At 40.6% G+C, this 25,772-nt stretch overlaps 1 protein-coding gene across 2 annotated transcripts in view; it reads right to left on the reverse strand.

The window, feature by feature from the left end:
• Positions 1 to 25,772, reverse strand: part of stard13b (StAR related lipid transfer domain containing 13b) — a 269,782-nt gene that overhangs the window by 197,373 nt on the left and 46,637 nt on the right. For both annotated transcript variants that reach the window (XM_060897733.1, XM_060897732.1), the window contains one exon: positions 20,987 to 21,133. In XM_060897733.1, coding sequence (XP_060753716.1) covers positions 20,987 to 21,133 — 147 coding nt within the window. The remainder of the gene's footprint in view (positions 1 to 20,986; positions 21,134 to 25,772) is intronic.

Raw genomic sequence — 25,772 nt, forward strand, 5'->3', positions numbered from 1 at the left:
CAATTTCATTCACTCCTGTAGTAAGTCTGACAAATCCCATTTATTCCGAAAGAAAGTTTGACCAATTCTACTCACACCTGCAGAAAGTCTGACCAATCCCACTTCCTCCAGCAGAAGGTTTGACCAATTCCACTCACTCCTGCAGAAAGTCTGACAAATCCCACTTACTCTGACAGAAGTTTTGTCCAGTGCCACCTTCTCCCTCAGAACATCTGACCAATCCTGCCTATTCCTAAGGAAGGTTTGACCAATGCCACCCATCCCTGCAGAAAATTTGACCAATTCCATATGCTCCTGCAAAAATTTGACCAATCCCACTTATTCTGACAGGTTTGACCAATTCCACTCACTCCTGCAGAAAGTCTGATCAATCCCACTTACTCCTCCAGAAGTTTTGTCCAATGCCATCTTCTCCCTCAGAAAGTCTGACCAATCTTGCCTATTCCTAAGGAAAGTTTGACCAATGCCACCCACCCCTACAGAACATCTGACCAATTCCATATGCTCCACCAGCAAGTTTGACCAATCCCACTTACTCCCACAGAAAGTTTGGTCAATTTCACTGACGCCTGGAGAAAGTTTAAACAATCCAACCCACTCCCACAGAAAATTTGACCAGTCTCACCCACTCCTACACAAGGTTTTTCCAACCCGGTTTGCTCCCACAGAAATGTTGACCAATTCCAGTCCTGCAGAAAGTTTGATGAGTTTCACCAACCTCTGAAGAAAGTGTGACAAATCCCACCTGCTCCAAGAGAATGTTTGACCAATCGACCTACTCCCACAGAGATTTTGTCCAGTCCCACATGCTCCAGCATAAAGTTTGATCAATTCCACCTGCCCCAGCTGAAAGTTTATTCAATCCTGCCCACTCCCACCAAAAGTTTGCCCAAACCTGCCTGCTCCCACAGAAAATTTGTCTAATCCCACCTGCTTCCACATACTAAAAAAAATGAATTACCGTGGTAAATGTGTCACACAGCGCCACACAAGCAAGTAGTACCTTCCCATTGTAACAAATGTGGCCTTTCATTGTCTTGAGAGTACCAGGTCTAGCTGTGTACAAGAGAAGGCAGAATGCCTTCAGAAAAACAGAAAAACAGCAAAGCAGAATGGAAAATGGAAAGACAGAATGGATACATTGAGAGTTATTTTCGAGAGAAAGAAATGTGAGGAAGAGAAAACATGAAGACCAAGAGAACAATGCCCACAGCATCTGTTTCAAAGTGCCCCAGAGGCTTCAACCAACCCAGATGTGGTCAAGTAAAACAATTCTTCATCTTCTCTTGCATGAAAACCGTGTGAGCACAGCTCTATATTTAGCTGCCGTTCAGCCTTTCACATTCAAACTTCAATACCTTTCATACTTCATCCATCACGTTTAAACCTTTTGGTCTGATTATAAATATAAGGGGCTACTGGAGCTTCTTTGATGGAAAGTTTGCTGAGGCTATTAGTCAAAGCTCCATCTATCATACCACGCTTTCTAGACAGCTGGGAAAGAGGTAGCTTTCTGAACCAACCACCCAGAGGACTTGAAAGGAATGCGGTCATGTGCTGAGCCCGGTGCATAGCCTCGGCTGTGTTATGACAGAGACGGCCTGGGGAAGACGTGTGGATAAGCACTTCTGCAGAAACCTGAATCTTTCATTGTCACAGACTTCTGCAGATGAAATGAACTGGGAGAGATTTGTGTTTGTGGAATTGAATATCCTGCACAGATATGCAGCCTGTTCAATGACCTCAGATTACACATTCAGTCAGTGAGGAGGCCAAGAGGTTGTTTAGGGACAGTTTTTCGGCTCTGTGCCAGTTCACTTGATGGCCGTGACAAGATCGCATATCACTAAGCCATGCATGTACAGTATGCACGTCATGCTTTATGTACATAATATGAGTTTATACATTGGAAGAGGCCCAGATTGTGCAATTATTGTGTTATGGATCTTGTCCTAAATATGCACATGCTCATGTCGATGAACCATCACGCTTTGTCTGTCAACTCACTACATTACTCGTTTATCTGGTGTGTTTGCACAACACTTCCAAGAATTCCACTGTACATATAGGTAACATTCAAAGTCAAAAGATGAGGAGGGAATCTATTCCTTCTGTATGACTTTATGACCAACATGTCTATACAGGATGGGCATCATAAGGAAATACAGTACATACCATTTACACAAAGTGTTTATACATACTATTTACACTAAATGCTCCAGGAAAACCTCCTGTGCTGGCCTGCCTTGAAAAACTAAGTCATAATAGCACCAAAACAAGCACGGATGCTTAACATACCACATGAAAGGCCAATATTTTGACAATCTCTGTATGTGAGTCATTCTATAATTAGGGGTACATCTCAAGTCCATGTGCTGTATTTGTCAATTTCACTAACTATTAACTTCAGCCAATGATCTTTTGTACATTAGCACACATTTCTCTTTTATATAATACAAAAAGTCAACAAATTACATCATTTTACTCTGCAAAAATGCATATATAATACTGGAATTTGGTGTTTTTATGCTGTCCGATTTTCCAAATGTCAGGTTTGGTCTTCATATTTACATTTTCAAAAAAGGTTTTTGTTTAAAATTTTTACAAATATTTATTCATGGTAATTATTATAATATGGCAAAAGTGTTTAAAAGCCTAAAATGCTTTATATTATAAATTAAATGAAGAATTTTGTGTGCGTCCGAGAAACTTATGTCAACTGTGTTACCCACTGAAACCCCCCCCCCCATAAATCGGCAAACGGTTTGGTCCTAAGTCATGTGACCAACATCATGTGATGTCATATCCTCTTTGGTGGGAAATTTGAAGACCGTGTGGTAAGTTTTGAGTTCACCTCTTCAATATTTTCATCAATACTGTTGTATAGTCCTAGAGAGGGTTAATTGTCTGTCAACTGTGTTGTCAACATATTCATATAAACCTGATTTAGAAATTGTATTTACAAAGTATACAGCTAAAGATAATAAAAATATTAATTGATTAAGGTCTTGTAGTGAAAGCTCTGAGGTCTGCAGTTAGCACAACACTCTAAAAATGGCCGAAATGTCAACTGTGTTACCGTCAACTGTGTTACTCATCAGCTATGACACAGTTGAGGAGGAGTATGTTTTTGTCACTTAATCTTCATATTGACAGACAAACAAACAGAATGATTTAATATGTTCAATTTGTTAAATACAGTAAGCTACGTTTCTCTGAAATTGTGTCGAAATGTTGTTTTAACAGTTCACCTGAATTCATCAGCTTATTTGTAGTTAAATTTAAAACAATAAAAAGCTCTTTTTATCCTAAAACGTGTCCTCTTGTTCTTCTGCCCTGTCAACTGTGTTACTCCCGTCAATTGTGTTACATTGCCTGTCAACTGTGTTGTAAGTGTTTTTTGTGCTATAAATCTTTTGTGTTTGATGAACTGTAAAATAAAAGATTAGGGATTATCTCTGGATAGGGAAGTCTTGTATAAGGAGGGAGAACAACTCTAAATTCGACATAACAAGGATTTATGTTGAAAAAAGTGTCATTCTGCATCACAGTGAACCATAAAATCCTATTTATGAAGCTCAAATTTCATATTTTCCATAACAGTTGTACAGATTAATTAAAAACATCTTGTTAATGGACTTAAGCACTTTCAAACAAATGTGTTTTCAAATGTGTAGTATTTTTTATATATGTTTAAGATGACATAACATTTGTCCGTAACACGGTTGACAAAATAAACAATCAAATGTTCATTTTTATTAAAATATTTTAAAAGTAATTTAAGATTAACCTTGGCAATTAATTTGTTTAGGAACTTGAGGGTATATACCATGGAAATATATAGGTTATTTATTGAAAAAGAATACTGATATTTTGAGATTTTGCTTTACATGAAATGTACCCCTAATTATAGAATGACTCATGTATCTTGTGCAAAAATACAGAACGGGCATACTAAAGCTTAGTTTAAAATGATATACTTTCTATATTCCTATATTTTTCCCCAACACATTTATGAATTGTTTAGTCAAATCTATCTGTAAATTATAATTCATTCATTCAGAGGTGAGGCTACCATTTTTCTGATGAAAAATGTTGTCACATTAAATATTTTAAATATTTATTGACTGAATTGTACCTGCCGTTACCTTGTATTAGAAGTAAGCATTTCAAGTTAAAAAAAAAAAATTCAAGGAAAATGACAATGCGCTGTATGCGATAACTGGTACAACACTCTTAGGGACTATCGGTCCCACAACACCTATAACTACAACTATGACTATACCTAGACCTGAATTTAGTTCCAGTCTGGAGCAGAAACACCACAACTATAATCCCGACTATAATATCACTTGGTGCTGCCACTCAGGGGAGTAAATGCATGCAACTTAGGAATAGTCATGGAAGTTCTTTCCAAGTACAACCCCAATTCCAAAAAAGTTGGGACAAAGTACAAATTGTAAATAAAAACGGAATGCAATAATTTACAAATCTCAAAAACTGATATTGTATTCACAATAGAACATAGACAACATATCAAATGTCGAAAATGAGACATTTTGAAATTTCATGACAGCAACACATCTCAAAAAAGTTGGGACAGGGGCAATAAGAGGCCGGAAAAGTTAAAGGTACAAAAAAGGAACAGCTGGAGGACCAAATTGCAACTCAGTAGGTCAATTGGCAATAGGTCATTAACATGACTGGGTATAAAAAGAGCATCTTGGAGGGGCAGCGGCTCTCAGAAGTAAAGATGGGAAGAGGATCACCAATCCCCCTAATTCTGCGCTGACAAATAGTGGAGCAATATCAGAAAGGAGTTCGACAGTGTAAAATTGCAAAGAGTTTGAACATATCATCATCTACAGTGCATAATATCATCAAAAGATTCAGAGAATCTGGAAGAATCTCTGTGCGTAAGGGTCAAGGCTGGAAAACCATACTGGGTGCCCGTGATCTTCGGGCCCTTAGACGGCACTGCATCACATACAGGCATGCTTCTGTATTGGAAATCACAAAATGGGCTCAGGAATATTTCCAGAGAACTGTGAACACAATTCACCGTGCCATCCACTGTTGCCAGCTAAAACTCTATAGTTCAAAGAAGAAGCCGTATCTAAACATGATCCAGAAGCGCAGACGTCTTCTCTGGGCCAAGGCTCATTTAAAATGGACTGTGGCAAAGTGGAAAACTGTTCTGTGGTCAGACGAATCAAAATGTGAAGTTCTTTATGGAAATCAGGGACGCCGTGTCATTCGGACTAAAGAGGAGAAGGATGACCCAAGTTGTTATCAGCGCTCAGTTCAGAAGCCTGCATCTCTGATCAGACGCGCAGCTTGTGAACAGGCAAGGCAGGCAACTGCTTGGGGCCCCCCAAGAGTCAGGGCCCAAGGGCTTATTTATTTTGTTTTTTATTGTTTTTATTGTTCTTTACCATTGTATTTTCACATTTGGAATTTAAAAAACTTTGGCTTCATACATTTTTCGTTGGTGTCAGATTATTTATAACATATTGGTGATGAACACTGGTCAGATGGGCCCCCTGGAAATTTTTGCTTGAGGCCACAACAGACTCTAGAATCACCTCTGTCTCTGATTGTATGGGGTTGCATTTGTGCGTGTGGCATGGGCAGCTTGCACATCTGGAAAGACACCATCAATGCTGAAAGGTATATCCAGGTTCTAGAGCAACATATGCTCCCATCCAGACGACGTCTCTTTCAGGGAAGACCTTGCATTTTCCAACATGACAATGCCAAACCACATACTGCATCAATTACAGCATCATGGCTGCGTAGAAGAAGGGTCCGGGTACTGAACTGGCCAGCCTGCAGTCCAGATCTTTCACCCATAGTAAACATTTGGCGCATCATAAAACGGAAGATACAACAAAAAAGACCTAAGACAGTTGAGCAACTAGAATCCTACATTAGACAAGAATGGGTTAACATTCCTATCCCTAAACTTGAGCAACTTGTCTCCTCAGTCCCCAGACGTTTACAGACTGTTGTAAAGAGAAAAGGGGATGTCTCACAGTGGTAAACATGGCCTTGTCCCAACTTTTTTGAGATGTGTTGTTGTCATGAAATTTAAAATCACCTAATTTTTCTCTTTAAATGATACATTTTCTCAGTTTAAACATTTGATATGTCATCTATGTTCTATTCTGAATAAAATATGGAATTTTGAAACTTCCACATCATTGCATTCCGTTTTTATTTACAATTTGTACTTTGTCCCAACTTTTTTGGAATCGGGGTTGTAGTAGCACATTATTCCAGGTCATACTGTACAGCTTGGACTTCAAAACAACCCATGCACACACTCCGGTGATTGATATAATATGGATAGGTCACAGGCTATGGAAATATAATAAAAAAGGATAGAAAATACAGAGTGGTTACGGATTTTAATACATATGCATCATGGATGTTAATAATTTATGGATTGGTCACAGATGTTTCAGCATATTACAGATTGGTTACCGATTTCATACAGATGATGCATCATGGATAAAAAAATTAATTAGTTTAACAATTAAATGTTTGGACTGCTGAAGTTCAGAATTAAAATATCTTAGCTGCATTTATATGTTCACTTTATTAATTTGTGATTGATTTTTCATGGAAAATCACATATCCGTGAATAAAAGATCCGTGCTTTGTATAATATTTTTTATTTTCCATGAATCCGTATTCCATGACTTCATGATGCAACAAGGATGTACAAAGATGCCCGGGGAAAACAGCACGTGCTCAGACATCACAAGTAAACAATTACCTCATTGGTCAGATGTTTTCTCAGATCAGGTCCAGGCCTGGAAAAATAGCTCCAGAAACAATCTCACTGATACGAATAAATCCAGGCCTGGGCTATAGGTATCGTTAACGGTCTGGTTTATGACTATACCTATACCTGAATTTAGTTCCAGTCTGGAGCAGTCACACCACAACTATCAGACTTATAGTTATCGTTATGGTTGTAGTTATAGTTATTGGTAGTGTGGGACCTGGCCTTTACCTGTCTTAGCTAGTGCTGCTACATGAGTCTTATTATTCTTATTAATGCAGAAGTAATAAAGATCTGAGATTGCACCAATGGAGGTAGAAGATCAAGAGAAGCGAGCTGCTTGTGTATGCAGTAAACAGAGATCAGGTTGAAAAGTGAATGAGTTTTCAGTTACTGTGCATGAGACTTGAGAGGCAAATCCATAAGTCTTAACATCACCGTTGACTACGAAACTCTGGAATAAGCTCCCGATCAAAGCTACAAAGAAAACTCAAAAGGCAGTGGAAAAATATTGAGAATGAAATACAGTAAAGAGAGAAAATAGGAGAAAGTCCAGCAGGTTGACCTCTCCACCCAGCAGTGTTTTGTCACTTTGCAGGAGCGTTGTTGGCCCCATGGCCTGCACTGAAGTTTAACCTCTGCTGGAGCAGAACAAATCCTGGCCTCCTGAGCTGCTCTCAGCTCTGTAATCTATCTCCATCCAGCTGAGCTACTTTCCTCTCTGCACTTATCCCACCCTACACACCTGCACATGGACTGAGAACTAACATACACACTCTGTACAGTCTGATATGGACCAGCTGCTGGCCTCTAACTGTTGGATTTCAACATAATGTAGACAAATGGTGAAGAATCAAATGCCTGGCGATCAGATTTCCCAATGATAAATGCGAAAACCAAACTGGCTGATGAATTTGGATAAGAAAACAAGGAAAATAAACCAAGAATTGTTTCAGACACACAAACTGGATGTTTATCAGGTTTTCCAGACGTCCAGGGCAATTAAAATGTCTAGTAGAAATAAATCAAGGCAATTAGGTAGATCTTGAAAATTTGGCACGGTGGAATAGTCCAGTTACTGTGACTTACCAGACATTTTAAATGGCCTGAATGACTAAAATGTCCCAAGTGCATGGAGACACCAGGGAGGAAGTGCTGGAGACAGACGGAGTGTGGTCTACTTTGGTGCCACAGCCGTAGACAGCAATCCTAAACATGGTAAAACCTCCTCAAGCTGGTGACAGCTTGGTGAGACATAACCTCTTGGTCTAAGTGTGCAAGACTGACAAGGACATCCCTGACCTGATGAGAGAGGCTGACAAAGTTCTGAGATAATCTGGCTGGAAAAAAAAAATGACATGACAAACTATGGTCCAAACAAATACAACTGAAAATCTGCATGAGGATATGACATCACTATTATAAATATTTAAAATCCATTCTTATTTAAAATGAGCAACTCCAGGATCCCTGGTTTGATCCTGATCTTGGCTCATTGTCCGTACCTGTTTTCCCCATAACCAAATGGGTTTCCTCAAGGTTCCCTGGTTTCCTCCCACTTCCCTTCCTTAAACTTGTGGTAGACTGGTTCCTACAGTACAAGTATGAATGAGTATGTGAATGGTTCCCTGTGATGGACTTGAATCACATCCACTCAATGTTCCTGATATAGACTCTGGAGCCACCTGAACCCTGACCATCTTGGTTACTGACAAACAATGTTGCCTTGGATGAATCATGATGTCAAATCAGCAAATTTAGTGATCAGAGCTGCGAAATTAAATTGACTGTTTCTAATCCAATCATGGTTTCAAACAATCCCTTGAATGCAAATAATTTCAAACTGTGTCTAAACTATAGTACTTCTAAAGCAATTAGAATAGGTTATTGGTGTCTAGAGCAGGACTCTTAAGTATGTATTGTATATCCAAATTTGACTGGGTTTAACCTTCAAAATTGGCAAAGCAAACATACAGACAGCTACGAAATTAAAGGAGAAACAACAAAGTGTGTTAGTAAGGTACTGGACCACCACAAGCCACAAAAACGGCTTCAGTTCCCCTTGATGCTGATTCTACAAATGAAGTATACTGGAGGGATGAACACCATTCTCTAGGCAGTGAATAAACACTTTCTAGCCACTTTTACCCAAATATTTGCATCATATTTATTTTTTTGTATTGGATAATAAATGTATTAATATATTCATGATATTGGCTGATACACAAATATAAATTAAGGTTAATATCAATGACCTATAATTGTTATTCAGTTGTAATTTATCCAATTTAACAGCAAATGGGGAAGTTGGTCTCTGAATGTCTTTATTGTTTTCTAGATGAGTTGATGTGACACAAAACATCGACATTTTAGAGAGACTGAAATATATAATACTGGACATTATTTTGTCTTTTCCACAAGGATTTTCTTTACAAAAATTCAAAGAGAGAGCCACACACAGAGCCCTCACTACGAGTGTTGAAATCAAGTCCACTTAAACCGAGACCAAAGTGTTTTGAGACCAAGACAAGCCCAAGACTCTGAGGGGTTGAGATGAAGTCAAGACCAAGACCGAGGCAGGGCGAGACCGAGTCAAGACCAGGACCAGACCAGTGTGTGTGAAGGGGTGGGGGAGGGGTGATGGCTGTTTACAGGAAGAAAAATTTCACATCAGCAATGAGTCAGGCGGCACGGTGGTGTAGTGGTTAGCGCTGTCGCCTCACAGCAAGAAGGTCCGGGTTTGAGCCCCGTGGCCGGCGAGGGCCTTTCTGTGCGGAGTTTGCATGTTCTCCCCGTGTCCGCGTGGGTTTCCTCCGGGTGCTCCGGTTTCCCCCACAGTCCAAAGACATGAAGGTTAGGTTAACTGGTGACTCTAAATTGACCGTAGGTGTGAATGTGAGTGTGAATGGTTGTCTGTGTCTATGTGTCAGCCCTGTGATGACCTGGCGACTTGTCCAGGGTGTACCCCGCCTTTCGCCCGTAGTCAGCTGGGATAGGCTCCAGCTTGCCTGCGACCCTGTAGAACAGGATAAAGCGGCTAGAGATAATGAGATGAGATGAGATGAGCAATGAGTCACGTTATTGGTCGCATTTGAAGCAGGAAATTTTACATCCAGTCACAGTAACGATGTTAACAAATAAATCAGACAATGTATTGGCAATTTAGTGAAATCCCCACAGTTGTGACCTTGACTGATCTTGACAGAAAACCCCGAGTCCTCTCTGTCTGAGACTGAGACAAGGCTGAGTAAAAATGTGGTTGATTCTGAAACAAGACAGAGACCTTCAAAAAGTGGTCTTGAGACCGGTCTCAAGTACTACAACACTACTCACTATGATAGGTGTTTTAATAGTCTCAAAAACACGCTCATATTTTGCTGTAGGATGGGGAGGAGGTAGAACGTGCCTCCTTCTGGTTATGGAGTAGGCAGGAGTAGGAAAGCTGGAAGCCAGGAGCAGATGGGCAGTGACCTGGCCACCACTGCTGGCCCACCAACTGGAGAGTGTTCTCCTGACTGAAGACTACGGTTACCTTCCCGGAGAATGCACCCCACCAGGTGTATATCACAAGCAAATATAATGAGCTACAGTACTACAGTGTACCATTTTATTATTTTGCGAAAGTGTTTGGTGTAACAGTATCTAGTCAGGGATATCACCAAACAAACTAGCCAAGCTACTGTTTTTATGCTGATGTGAATCTGCTTAAACCAACTGCTCTACTATTTTATTGCTAATATATAGCTAGTGGGGCGGCACGGAGGTGTAGTGGTTAGCGCTGTCACCTCACAGCAAGAAGGTCCAGGTTCGAGCCCCGTGGCCGGCGAGGGCCTTTCTGTGCGGAGTTTGCATGTTCTCCCCATGTCCGCATGGGTTTCCTCCGGGTGCTCCGGTTTTCCCCACAGTCCAAAGACATGCAGGTTAGGTTAACTGGTGACTCTAAATTGACTGTAGGTGTGAATGTGAATGGTTGTCTGTGTTTGTGTCAGCCCTGTGATGACCTGGTGACTTGTCCAGGGTGTACCCCACCTCTCGCCCGTAGTCAGCTGGGATAGGCTCCAGCTTGCCTGCGACCCTGTAGAACAGGATAAAGCAGCTAGAGATAATGAGATGAGATATATAGCTAGCTATAGCAGATGAACAGACGTAGGTGTGAACGAGGAGACAATAAGTAGAAAATTGATGCAAAAATGTTTTTCTTTGCTTTCATACATTCGGAGAACTTGTTCTCCTGCTAGCCTCCAACACTGACACGTGATAGGCACTGAAAAGAGGCAACTAATATTGCAAATACTGCAAGTGACAGTCAGTTAGTGACGTTCGACAGCGTTGGATGACAGGCGCTCGGGTCTGTGTGAGACCTGGCTGTGGAAAGTAAATCCAGTTGAACCTACAATTGGTAAAAATCACTGCTCTGGCTTAAGAGTTTCAGATTTCTCATTTGTGAGTGGTGGACCCTATTCATTCACTCCACAACCTTGGAACGACTCTGGAGCTCTGTGACCTGCTAAGCTTCTCTGAGAATCAGACTTCATTTTGTTAGAGGGCCCAAAGCCAAATCATTCTATTACTCCCTCCAAGCCAATTACCTTCTTCAACTGCCACACACAAACACAAATGCTTGCACACACACACACCCACACACATTCTCACACCGTTGGGCCTCCACAGTCCTTTCCAGAAATCTTTAGCCGTGTTCCCATGCACCAAATAAAAAAATCCTACCTAGCAGTGCCACGCTGCTCAGCTATTCCAAGTTTAAACAAACACATCTGGCCTCACTCTCCAGCCGAACGGAAAAGAACCGGATTCCCACAGATATCGTGCTCATTGAGACTCAGTGTTGCTCATCTGATAGTGTTTGGGAAACAACATGGGGGAGAGAGCTTTTGAAGCCTTTACACTCAAATGAAGTGACAAAAGGAGTTGGAAGTGAAGCAGCTGTAAACTCTGTAGCTTTGCTAATGGCCTAACCTTTACCCTGCTCCTTGCCTGGAGGACCACTGGGAAACAACATCAGGGGAAACACAATGTAACATCAACACAACAACTGGATTGCTTTGGTGGCCGGAAACAAAATGTGCATGACTCTGTGGTGTGTAAGATTCCCACAGAGTATAAACAGACAGATAGACTGACTCCATTCACTGTAATTCATGTTTATTATCCATCCATCCATTATCTGTAGCCACTTATCCTGTCCTACAGGGTCGCAGGCAAGCTGGAGCCTATCCCAGCTGACTACGGGCGAAAGGCGGGGTACACCCTGGACAAGTCGCCAGGTCATCACAGGGCTGACACATAGACACAGACAACCATTCACACTTACATTCACACCTACGGTCAATTTAGAGTCACCAGTTAACCTAACCTGCATGTCTTTGGACTGTGGGGGAAACCGGAGCACCCGAAGGAAACCCACGCGGACACGGGGAGAACATGCAAACTCCGCACAGAAAGGCCCTCGCCGGCCACAGGGCTCGAACCCGGACCTTCTTGCTGTGAGGCAACAGCGCTAACCACTACACCACCGTACCACCCTCCTTTCATAAATAGTCATAGCTCATTAGTCAGTTATTAATCTTGAAGCTTATTAAAGAAAGTTTGCTAGTTTAATGGTTAACTTGATCTAATGACAGTTAATTCTGGTTATATAGACTGTTCTTTTGGGGAAAATTGTTAATAAACAATGTATTATTCTGCATTACAGACAACTGTAATTGGTGTCCAAATTAGAGTTATCTTAAAGGAGAACTAAAGGCAAATTTTTTTAGTATCAAAATTCTATCAATCTCATTTTATTAAATATAGGAATGCATTTTTGATCGCTATTTTGTCACTGCTGTCACAAGTTATGAGTGTTTGAAATATGCTCTGTAATATATCAGTCCATATGTCAAAGCAATGGCCGTAAACAAGATTCATTGAGACCTGTGCGAGACATCGTAGGACGGAAGTAAAACGTACAGCGGAAATCAAAGTGACCAACATCTGCCAACGTTGTCAAAAGACGCGCGCGCCCTCTTTCGAACGCTGACGTAATCAAGCCGGAGGTTTTGTTTGTTTTGATAGCAATCAGGAAAGTTTGAAAAAAGTAGGCAGTAATTGTCATTTAAATTCGTTTTTGTGCAATATTTCATTTGGAAAACAGTTTTCAAAATGGCAGCGCTGACACTTCATGTTTCGAAGTCTCGCACAAGTCTCGTGAAGATCACGCGGATAAGCGACGCCTGCCGTGGACCAAACGAACTAAATTCAACATGGCTAAAAACCGAATAGGCCGATAAGTATAATATTTAATTGCAATTAGGTGCCAATACGAGTCACGATATAAGGTTACTAAAACCAAAAATGTAACTGAATACCATGTTCATCTCATCTCATTATCTCTAGCTGCTTTATCCTGTTCTACAGGGTCGCAGGCAAGCTGGAGCCTATCCCAGCTGACTACGGGCGAAAGGCGGGGTACACCCTGGACAAGTCGCCAGGTCATCACAGGGCTGACACATAGACACAGACAACCATTCACACTCACATTCACACCTACGCTCAATTTAGAGTCACCAGTTAACCTAACCTGCATGTCTTTGGACTGTGGGGGAAACCGGAGCACCCGGAGGAAACCCATGCGGACACGGGGAGAACATGCAAACTCTGCACAGAAAGGCCCTCGCCGGCCACGGGGCTCGAACCCGGACCTTCTTGCTGTGAGGCGACAGCGCTAACCACTACACCACCGTGCCGCCCCTGTCTTATTCTATTTTAGCTTATTTTCTATTCTCTTAAATTGTACTTGAACGTCTATTTATAATGTTCATGTTTCTTCCTCTGTCCATTCATCCCCAACACACTACAATATTATTGCCATTTTTGCGCCACAACTTATAAATTTGTCTCGTGCCCGTCATTGTAAGAAAAAACAAACTACTGCGATACTCAACCTAAAATATTTAACGGTCCTTATGAAAACAGCTTATACAGCTTTGATTTTAGCGTGGCCGCAATGCATGATGGTATATATTGCTTGGTTAGTGGCCATAGGTTGTACACTACTTTTCATGATGCATTGTGGGATACTATGAGTGCACTACATAGGGTGCAATAATTCTCACTATACATTCAAACAGCATGACAAAATGGCGAACTCGCTATATAGTCCACTATATAGTGAGTAGTGAGTGATTTCAGACACAGGGCAAGATTTATTTTGTATTTTGTACCAATTTCATCAACGTTAGTCTATTTTCACTTTGGCGAACAGTATCCTGTATTACCAAGAGCATCTTTAGACTCCCTCATCTTTAGTGGTATCTGTGGCATTTAGCCCTTGCTTCATCTCTAGCTACCTGAAAACAGTGATGCAGCGGCGCTTTAGTCCTCCAATCCATCCAGCTCTCTCACCACCTCATCTACACACTCAAACAACCCAAACAGATCAGCTTCCAAAGCTTCAACTCTGCCGTCAATGTCATCACGCTCATCATCTCGTAGATCGTACAACTTCGTATGTCATTTACCTTCATTGCATTCTAGAGCTTTGAGTCCAGTGTTTGCGCCAATGTCTTGACGACTTCTACGCTAGACTTCTCATCTCATCTCATTATCTCTAGCCGCTTTATCCTTCTACAGGGTCGCAGGCAAGCTGGAGCCTATCCCAGCTGACTACGGGCGAAAGGCGGGGTACACCCTGGACAAGTCGCCAGGTCATCACAGGGCTGACACATAGACACAGACAACCATTCACACTCACATTCACACCTACGCTCAATTTAGAGTCACCAGTTAACCTAACCTGCATGTCTTTGGACTGTGGGGGAAACCGGAGCACCCGGAGGAAACCCATGCGGACACGGGGAGAACATGCAAACTCCACACAGAAAGGCCCTTGCCGGCCCCGGGGCTCGAACCCAGGACCTTCTTGCTGTGAGGCGACAGCGCTAACCACTACACCACCGTGCCGCCCCACTAGACTTCTCATTAATATGAAATTGAAAGTTGCTGGGAAATGGTGTGTGAGAAAAAAAGCGCTGAAACTTTCATTTTAGGAGATACAAGTGAAAACTGACGCCATTTAATTGCATTAGCAAAAACAGTGCCGCTCTGTGACAACAGCATGGCGTACAAGTGCTACCTTCTCAAAGGAATAATGAAAATACAGCACCAACCAGGGCGGCACGGTGGTGTAGTAGTTAGCGCTGTCACCTCACAGCAAGAAGGTCCGGGTTCGAGCCCCGTGGCCGGCGAGGGCCTTTCCGTGCGGAGTTTGCATGTTCTCCTCGTGTCCGCGTGGGTTTCCTCCGGGTGCTCCGGTTTCCCCCACAGTCCAAAGACATGCAGGTTAGGTTAACTGGTGACTCTAACTTGACCGTAGGTGTGAATGTGAGTGTGAATGGTTGTCTGTGTCTATGTGTCAGCCCTGTGATGACCTGGCGACTTGTCCAGGGTGTACCCCGCCTTTCGCCCGTAGTCAGCTGGGATAGGCTCCGGCTTGCCTGCGACCCTGTAGAACAGGATAAAGCGGCTACAGATAATGAGATGAGATGACAGCACCAACTAACAAATTAGCACCAGAATCATGCACTGACTGGCCACTTTATTAGGAACACCAATCCAACCACTTGCTGTTTTATGCAGTTCTTTAATCAGCCAATCCCTCGGCAGCAGCGCAATGCAGATACAAATTAAGAGTTTCAGTTAATGTTCACTTCACTTCAAACATCAGAATGGGAAAAATTGTGATCTCAAAGTGTGACTTTCTTTCACTGTGGCATGGGTGTTGGTTTGAGCCAGATGGAATGGACTAGTTTGAGTATTTCAGAAACTGCTGATCTCCTGGGGTTTTTAGACACACAGTCTCTTTACACAGAATGGTGCGAAAAACAAGAAACACTCAGTGAGCCGCGACAGGTCTGTGGGTGGAAACAAACGTCTTGTTGATAAGAGAGGTCAGAGGAAAATGGACAGATTGGTTCAAGCTGCCAGGAAGGATATAGCAACTCATAGCAACTCTGTACAACTGTGGTGAGCAGAAAAGCATCTCAGCATTGGGTTCCACTCCTGCCAGCCAAGAACAGGAATCTTAGAATCAAGAACAAGTTCCTATTAAAGTGCCCGGTGAGTGTATACAGTACATGACAAAAATTTTTAGTATAAACATACTGTACGTAACCACTGAGATTGAATGAAATACAATCTTCTACATGCTCTTGCTAATACCAAATGTCGCAAAACCTTCAATACTCTTTAATATAGAGTCTTGATCCATTCACATGCTTAACACAGACTGCAAATACAGACTTGGCTTTGTATGGCACGGACTAAATGTTTCACCAGTGCTTCATTCTTTCCTTCGTCTTCAAGCAGATAACATGCAGTCACTGCGTATCCTCCAGTCGAAATTTATAAGCCACGGTACGCCTGTAAATGACATTTAATATAAAATGGTGCTGCTAAGGACCAGTAGTTGCCATTAATCTATTTATATGCTCTCTCTCTCTCTCTCTCTCTCTCTCTCTCTCCAAGATTTCACAAGCGCATTTCCTTTCGCAGAGCAAAAATAATCGACTTTGTGTTCCAGCTCTGAAAACAGACCTTCGTTTATCATCTGACTTCAGCAAATGAATGACAAAAGGTCACGGATCCAAAATTGAGCGATAAAAACATATGAACTGCTGTAAAATTTAAACACTGGTGGCCTTACACTGCTCTCACAAAGAAGTGTGTTTACCGTCGCTCTGGATTCATCCATTGTGAATGAATAGAAGACTATCTGCTAATATGAAGCCCTTTTTCTTACATCATTACGCCCGTGCTTATAACAGTCTCTGACTTGGTAATGATTCCTTGTTCGCATTTTAATAAACACGAATCATGCCTCATGAAGCTCGAATAATGTGCAAAATAATGTCGCGACATCTTATAACCGTCTTGTAACTCAAGTGTCAGTGCTGGTTATAATACCATGAACAACCTTTATGACTAATTAATAATTATTAAGCAACTGTAACATTGATTAATGATTATAAACACATTATAAACATTTAAAATCTGATGAGATCAAGTTCATATATTAAATTATTCCATCCACATTCACTGGATATGAGCAATCGCACGCTCTGATTGGCTACTCTACTACTAGAATATCAGCTCATATACCGTGAGTAGAGAAAAACAAAATGGCGGAGCATGTTACTGAACCAACTGAGGATGAAATAAAAACTGTACTTGAAAACAAAACCCCAAAAAATACAAAAAAGCAACAAAATATGGAATTAAAGTATTTGATGATAAGAATGTATATTTTTTCAAGTATTATTTATTTATTTATTTATTTATTTATTAGCTTCGCCACAAAGGCAGGGCGACCCCACAGAGCATAACTCCACTACGGGGACCCAATCTAAAAAAACAAACAAACAAACAAAAAAAACGATAATATTAATTGACAACAATGATGATAATAATAATAGAAAATTTACAACAAAAGTAAAAAAAAAAAATTACAACAAAGCAATAGTAATACTAATAATTAACAACAAAAACTATAGTAAAAATAATAATTAACAATAAAGACGATTATAATTGTAGTAATTAAAACCCTTTGGTGACTGACCCCTTGAAAATGGTTCCCCCAGGAACGATGACGTTTCAGTTGTCAAGACAATGGAAAAACTAAAATACAAGAGCATTTTGTTTTGTGCACAAGAGCATTGTGACGTATCTTTCTGTTTTTGTATTTTAGTTTTTCCGTTGTCTTGACAACTGAAACGTCATCGTTCCTGGAGGAACCATTTTCAAGGGGTCAGTCACCAAAGGGTTACAACAAAAACGATAATAATAATATTAATTAACAACAAAGACGATAGTAATAGTAATAATTAACAACAAAGGCAATCACTAATTTGACGACACGTGTGACACTTAATGCATATAGATTTATAGGACTGAGGGACATTTACATTATAAAATTGTTCAGTAATATTCATATAGTACTCGTATAGTTCCTTCTTGAACTGGCTTAGTTTGGTTATAGTTCTAATATGTGCAGGTAAGATGTTCCATACTCTTGCAACTCTGATGTAGTAACTGCTTTGAAACGTTACAGTTCGTGATGTAGGAACCTTTAACAAAGGACCTTTGGCAGTATTCCTTGTTGTCCTTCTAGAGATGTTAATGGAGATGTTAGGGTCGCTATCAACTAGACGTTTGAAAAGATAAACTAAATCCAAGTACTCGAGCCAATAAGTTATTGGAAGTAGTCCAAGCTTAAGGAGTCGATCTTTATAGCTGACCTCCGTTCTGAAAGGCAGGGATAGGATGTATTTGGTTGCCCATCGTTGAACTCTTTCCATGGAGGTGATGAGCGAGACAGTTTGAGGGGCCCAGACTTGAGAACAATAAGCAAATATGTTCCGGATCAGAATGGTGTACAGAATAAGACGAATAAAAGAGTCGTGGATACCAATTGATGATCTTCTTACAAACCCGAGCCTTTTATTTGCTTTGGCCGTTACTATGCGTACATGGGTTGTCCACTTGAGGTCAGATGACACAAGGATCCCAGCATTTGTAGATTTTACCTGATCATCATTTAGATAAGATGAATTGACAGACTCAGTGTTCCTTGTAATGGAAAGAAGGCAACACTTAGAGATATTTAAATCCATACGCCACTGTTTGCACCACTCAGATATACAATCGAGGTCCCGCTGAAGAATCACTTCATGTTCTAAGGTCTTAATGGCCCGATAGCACTTAGTGTCGTCGGCAAACAATGCAACAGATGTTGAGGAGACAACTTGAGGAAGGTCATTAACATAAACGAGGAAGAGAAGACGCCCAAGTATTGAGCCTTGAGGAACTCCAGATACAACTTTAAGTGGTGGAGATGTAACACCAAGAACTGTAACCCTTTGGTAATGATCTGAGAGATAGTTCTTAAACCATTTCAGAAGATTACCACAGATCCCAAAATGTTGGAGTTTCCAAAGAAGTAGATGGTGGTCTACCCTGTCAAAGGCCTTGGCAAACTCAAAGGTCTACCCTGTCAAAGGCCTTGGCAAAATAAATAATACAATTATTATTATTATTATAGCATTTTTCACAAACTGCTCGTCATTTCGCCAGTTTGTTGACATTCTAAGTGGAAATGATTTTGTTGGACGTTTTGTATAAAGTTTTTATTTATTGAATTTGCAAAAAATAAAAATAAAAATGCTCTGTTTCTCAAAATCCAGTGAATGTGGACAGAATAAAACAGTTATTCCACTCAATCTCGTCCTACATGGCTTATAGCCAACTCGGTGTCACGCGCCTCATCGGCTACCGACTCATGTACGACTCGATTTCATGGAATATCTGGGGTGGCACGGTGGTGTAGTGGTTAACACTGTCACCTCACAACAGGAAGGTTCTGGTTTTGAGCCCAGTGGCTGACGGGGGCCTTTCTGTGTGGAGTTTGCATGTTCTCCCCGTGTCTGTGTGCGTGCTCCAGTTTCCCTCACAGTTCAAAGACATGCAGGTTAGGCTAACATGGGATGGCCTTATACTGAAGTGCCCAAGAGTGGTGGCGCACACATACGCAGTGGCTTTGCTCTCCTATGATGAACTAAATAGGTACATTTCTACAGTGACAATAAAGGCATTCTATAAATATTTGTGATTATCAATTGCTGCTGTTTGTAAGACACTATTTATAAGTTTATTTTTGGAAATTAATATAGAAATAGGTGGCACGGTGGTGTAGTGGTTAGCACTGTCGCCTCACAGCAAGAAGGTCCTGGGTTCGAGCCCCGGGGCCGGCGAGGGCCTTTCTGTGTGGAGTTTGCATGTTCTCCCCGTGTCCGCGTGGGTTTCCTCCGGGTGCTCCGGTTTCCCCCACAGTCCAAAGACATGCAGGTTAGGTTAACTGGTGACTCTAAATTGACCATAGGTGTGAATGTGAGTGTGAATGGTTGTCTGTGTCTATGTGTCAGCCCTGTGATGACCTGGCGACTTGTCCAGGGTGTACCCCGCCTTTCGCCCGTAGTCAGCTGGGATAGGCTCCAGCTTGCCTGCGACCCTGTAGAAGGATAAAGCGGCTAGAGATAATGAGATGAGATGAATATAGAAATATCTTGAATAATTGCTTTTTAATAACTAAAGTATTAAGAATTTTTTAATGTTTTTTTCTAGGTTTCAAAAAATCCAGTAATGTATGTGTGTTTTTGGAACACTGCTGGAATTTAGTGCTTGTAAGGCAATGTTTATAAGCTTGATGGTGTATTATTATTATTATTATTATTATTATTATTATTATTATTATTATTATTATATTCAGTTATAATGATTTATAAATACAGACGCCATAGAAACTGTTACCATGTGTTCAAATCTCAGAGTCTCATCATCACATGGTCAGTGTGACCATCCTGAATATCTTTTAGTTTAAAATAACAACCGATACTAACTGAGCCGGGAATAACTCCTGTACGCTAACACCGAATCTGAGAATCAAAAATGTCGTAGATTAATTTTTATATATTTTTTCCGAAGCAGATACTGGACGTTTTTCACAAATTAAACTCAACGTACTGATGTTTATTTTGTAGTAATGACATAATTTTGATTCCTACAGTATACTGTCAGAAAAAGGGGTACAGTAGGAGTCTAGTTCTGTCCCCCAAGTTCAATCTACGCTAACGTACCCCCAAAGGGTCATTATTGAACCTCAAGGTAACTATATGTACCTTTTTTATGGCCAGAAATGTACATAGATGTTCCCAAGCAGTATATAAAGGGTACAAATAGAAGTACCTTAGAGTGTACTGCAGCAGTGATGAGCCTTTGTACCCCGAAAACTACAATAATGTATTTTATTTTCTGAGTGTACTGCATTTCTTAACATTAACTGTGTTTTGATTTATTTTTTTATTTTTATTTTTTTGCGTGTCTGATTGTGAAAATATTCAAGCATGTACCGTATACTGCTTCTGTAGTGCTCCATAGTGGTTCAGTTTCTAACTAAATATTTCCATGATTTAATTCACCACATGATGACACTTTCATGCCTCAACACCATGTGATTTCCTGACATTATTATTTTTATTGTTGTTGTTGTTGTTTTACCAGACAGGATCAGATCATTGCTCAGACTCTGCATTGTTACAAAGGTCAGAAAGAGAGTGAAATGTCAATAAAGTGAGCTCATCCACTTACCTCTGTCTTTCTGGGCCGTGCCTTGTTCACAGAGGAAGAGTTAAGTACGAAGATATCCTGTCCATGGCATTCCTTCCAGCTTGGTCCTCTAGCGATCCTGTTATTGTTCAGGGTTTGGTTTCCCTCTGTTCCCCACGCTGTCACACTCTGCAATGACAGTAGAACCACAGTCACCACACAGAGAGATGTTTTGGACAGGATGGACTCTGGAGAGGACTTGGAATGGGAAAGAGGAAATCAGAACAGAGGTCAGTGACGAAGGAAAGAATCCAAGCCCGAGCCAGAGCCAAAGAAGTTCAAGATTCGATGGAGAGGAAAAAAATAGCTAATAGATAAAAAGCTAGTGAATATGACCTTTCTCAGAATAGACCTGAGATTGCTGGGAACTAGTAATACTAGTCCGAGTGGCTCTGAGACATGTATCGCTCAAAGCATCTCAAGTGGACAGAATGACACAAACACACCAACAGAGCTCTGGTTGAAGAACAGGCGCTTTGTCGGACACATATGAGGAACCAAAAGCCACTTTTGTTTTCTTCTGAAGTCTGGTTCATGGGCTGGATATGTCACAAGCTTCAATGCGGGATTTTTTTTAGAAGTAGATTTGAAAGTTCCCAGTGGTGAAGCCTCGACAACACAATGGACCTCTGTCTCATTCCCTGCGGTCCTGTGCAATCTTTACCAGACTGTAGCATGTCAACTGAGGGTATTGCAAAAAAAAAAAAGGACACCATGTCTGCATGCAATGGCACAACTGAGGAATCCGACACATTTTGGTGTCAAAAGTCAAGTCCTTTCCAGATACCATCTCATGAGATGAATATCAATAACACGTCTAGGCATCTGAAATATTTCTATGGGTTGTTACTGAAAACGAAAGTGTATAAAATGTCAGGCGGTAACTGTGTTGTTGATTTATGTACATGGCTTTTATGAGGCCACCTGTTTAAGGAAAGGCTGCATAATCCACCTAGATTTCTACTTCATACCAGTCTGGTTAATCAATTCGAGTTCAAGCAAGCGTGACCTGTAAGAAACTGGCTTTGGGAGCGAGAATACTGATGGTTGCATCAATACTTCACAGCGGTTCTTTCATGGGACAGTGTTCCACATAGTTTTACGGTTGATGGAGGATTTAATAACAGTGAGGTGTCATTGATTTCTTTGTGCTTTTGAGGCCATGATGTATCCATGAGTTTATATGTCAAGTCATACAAATGCTCTCAGACCAAATATGGATTGATTATGACTGAAACATACATTAAAGCGATTACCCAATCGATAGAGTAGGCTTTTTAACCAGAACACAGGGACTGATGTTATACAATATAGCATGCAGTTTGAGAGAAAAATGGAAAAGGAAATGGATTCTGGACACACGCTGGTGTATTTTGCTTCACTGGAGCAGCTCTTGATTTGATTAGCAAAAAAATAAAACAAGTAACTTGCTTAGAGCCATTTAATTCTGGACTTCCCCTATCTGTCCACTAATATGATTTAAAAATCTGATTTGCGCTGCAGTTCAGATCTCAAAACATTCACATGTCAGAATTTTGGCTTGGAGTATCACAGTACAGTATGTTTCAAGAACCAAAAGTTAAACATCTATTCACTCATATTCGTTGTTGTTAGTTAGAATTTATTTTACACCTTTGCATGTGAAGAAGTGCTTTATGAAATGAAACTACTTTGAGGGAATATGGAATAAAAACGTGTTCTATTCCCTTCTAGCGTGTTTCATTCATTTGGTTTGATAGCATGCAATATTGTTCACATATCGCTTATTCTATGTGTATGATGTTACTCTACCCAATGGAGAATGAGCATTGAATATGGTTTACGATATTGCATGGTTGTTAAGACAACATGACGTCACACGTCGGAGCTGATGCAAATATCCAGTGAGAAAGTTTTCTGCTGCGCATGTGCAGAACCATTTCTTTGTTCACTGGGAAAGAGAAAGACAAGTTGAACACCCGAAAGGCGACCAAAACTTCATTTTAAGAGAAAAACATACCAACGGGCATCGAAAAACTGGAAAAGAGACACGTCAGAGATGTAAAACTTCTGCACTAGGGAGCGACTGTGACAATTTGAAAACAAACATGGCCGCCAGGTTTGCTTCATTAAATACGGAAGATTTTGAGAGAATTTTGAAAGACAAAGATGCATTGAACACCTGAAAGGAATGTGTATATACAGTGGCGCTTGAAAGTTTGTGAACCCTTGAGAATTTTCTATATTTCTACATAAATATGACCTAAAACATCATCAGATTTTCACACAAGTCCTAAAAGTAGATAAAGAGAACCCAGTTAAACAAATGAGACAAAAATATTATACTTGGTCATTAATTTATTGAGGAAAATGATCCAATATTAAATATCTGTGAGTGGCAGAAGTATATGAACCTCTAGGATTAGCAGTTAATTTGAAGGTGAAATTAGAGTCAGGTGTTTTCAATCAATGGGATGACAATCAGGTGTGAGTGGGCACCCTGTTTTATTTAAAGAACAGGGACCTATCAAAGTCTGATCTTCACAACACATGTTTGTGGAAATGTATCATGGCACAAACAAAGGAGATTTCTGAGGACCCCAGAAAAAGCATTGCTGATGCTCATCAGGCTGGAAAAGGTTACAAAACCATCTCTAAAGAGTTTGGACTCCACCAATCCACAATCAGACAGATTGTGTACAAATGGAGGAAATTCAAGACCATGGTTACCCTCCCCAGGAGTGGTCGACCAACAAAGATCACTCCAAGAGCAAGGCGTGTAATAGTCGGCGAGGTCACAAAGGACCCCAGGGTAAAATCTAAGCAACTGAAGGCCTCTCTCACATTAGCTAATATTAATGTTCATGAGTCCACCATCAGGAGAACACTGAACAACAATGGTGTGCATGGCAGGGTTGCAAGGAGAAAGCCACTGCTCTCCAAAAAGAACATTGCTGCTCATCTGCAGTTTGCTAAAGATCACGTGGACAAGCCAGAAGGCTACTGGAAAAATGTTTTGTGGACAGATGAGACTAAAATAGAACTTTTTGGTTTAAATGAGAAGCGTTATATTTGGAGAAAGGAAAACACTGCATTCCAGCATAAGAACCTTATCCCATCTGTGAAACATGGTGGTGGTAGTATCACGATTTGGGCCTGTTTTGCTGCATCTGGGCCAGGACGGCTTGCCATCATTGATGGAACAATGAATTCTGAATTATACCAGCGAATTCTAAGGGAAAATATCAGGACATCTGTCCATGAACTGAATCTCAAGAGAAGGTGGGTCATGCAGCAAGACAATGACCCTAAGCACACAAGTCATTCTACCAAAGAATGGTTAAAGAAGAATAAAGTTAATGTTTTGGAATGGCCAAGTCAAAGTCCTGACCTTAATCCAATCAAAATGTTGTGGAAGGACCTGAAGTGAGCAGTTCATGTGAGGAAACCCACTAACATCCCAGAGTTGAAGCTGTTCTGTACAGAGGAACAGGCTAAAATTCTTCCAAGCCGGTGTGCAGGACTGATCAGCAGTTACCGGAACTGTTTAGTTGCAGTTATTGCTGCACAAGGGGGTCACACCAGATACTGAAAGCAAAGGTTCACATACTTTTGCCCCTCACAGATATGTAATATTGGATCATTTTCCTCAATAAATAAATGACCAAGTATAATGTTTTTCTGTCATTTGTTTAACTGGGTTCTCTTTATCTACTTTTAGGACTTGTGTGAAAATCTGATGATGTTTTAGATCATATTTATGCAGAAATATAGAAAATTCTAAAGGGTTCACAAACTTTCAAGCACCACTGTATAATAATAATAATAATAATAATAATAATAATAATAATAATAATATTGGCTGGCTTTCTTTTTCATGGAATATCAGATATTTTCCATTCAGCTAACATGATACTGAATGAGTCAAAGACGAGTAGCTGAATGGAATATATAACCCCGATTCCAAAAAAGTTGGGACAAAGTACAAATTGTAAATAAAAACAGAATGCAATGATGTGGAAGTTTCAAAATTCCATATTTTATTCAGAATAGAACATAGATGACATATCAAATGTTTAAACTGAGAAAATGTATCATTTAAAAAGAAAAATTAGGTGATTTTAAATTTCATGACAACAACACATCTCAAAAAAGTTGGGACAAGGCCATGTTTACCACTGTGAGACATCCCCTTTTCTCTTTACAACAGTCTGTAAACGTCTGGGGACTGAGGAGACAAGTTGCTCAAGTTTAGGGATAGGAATGTTAACCCATTCTTGTCTAATGTAGGATTCTAGTTGCTCAACTGTCTTAGGTCTTTTTTGTCGTATCTTCCGTTTTATGATGCGCCAAATGTTTTCTATGGGTGAAAGATCTGGCCAGTTCAGTACCCGGACCCTTCTTCTATGCAGCCATGATGCTGTAATTGATGCAGTATGTGGTTTGGCATTGTCATGTTGGAAAATGCAAGGTCTTCCCTGAAAGAGACGTCGTCTGGATGGGAGCATATGTTGCTCTAGAACCTGGATATACCTTTCAGCATTGATGGTGTCTTTCCAGATGTGTAAGCTGCCCATGCCACACGCACTAATGCAACCCCATACCATCAGAGATGCAGGCTTCTGAACTGAGCGCTGATAACAACTTGGGTCGTCCTTCTCCTCTTTAGTCCGAATGACACGGCGTCCCTGATTTCCATAAAGAACTTCAAATTTTGATTTGTCTGACCACAGAACAGTTTTCCACTTTGCCACAGTCCATTTTAAAGGGATAATTCGGGATTTTTGAC

Source organism: Neoarius graeffei, chromosome 17 (assembly GCF_027579695.1).
Source record: "Neoarius graeffei isolate fNeoGra1 chromosome 17, fNeoGra1.pri, whole genome shotgun sequence".
NCBI lineage: Eukaryota > Metazoa > Chordata > Actinopteri > Siluriformes > Ariidae > Neoarius > Neoarius graeffei.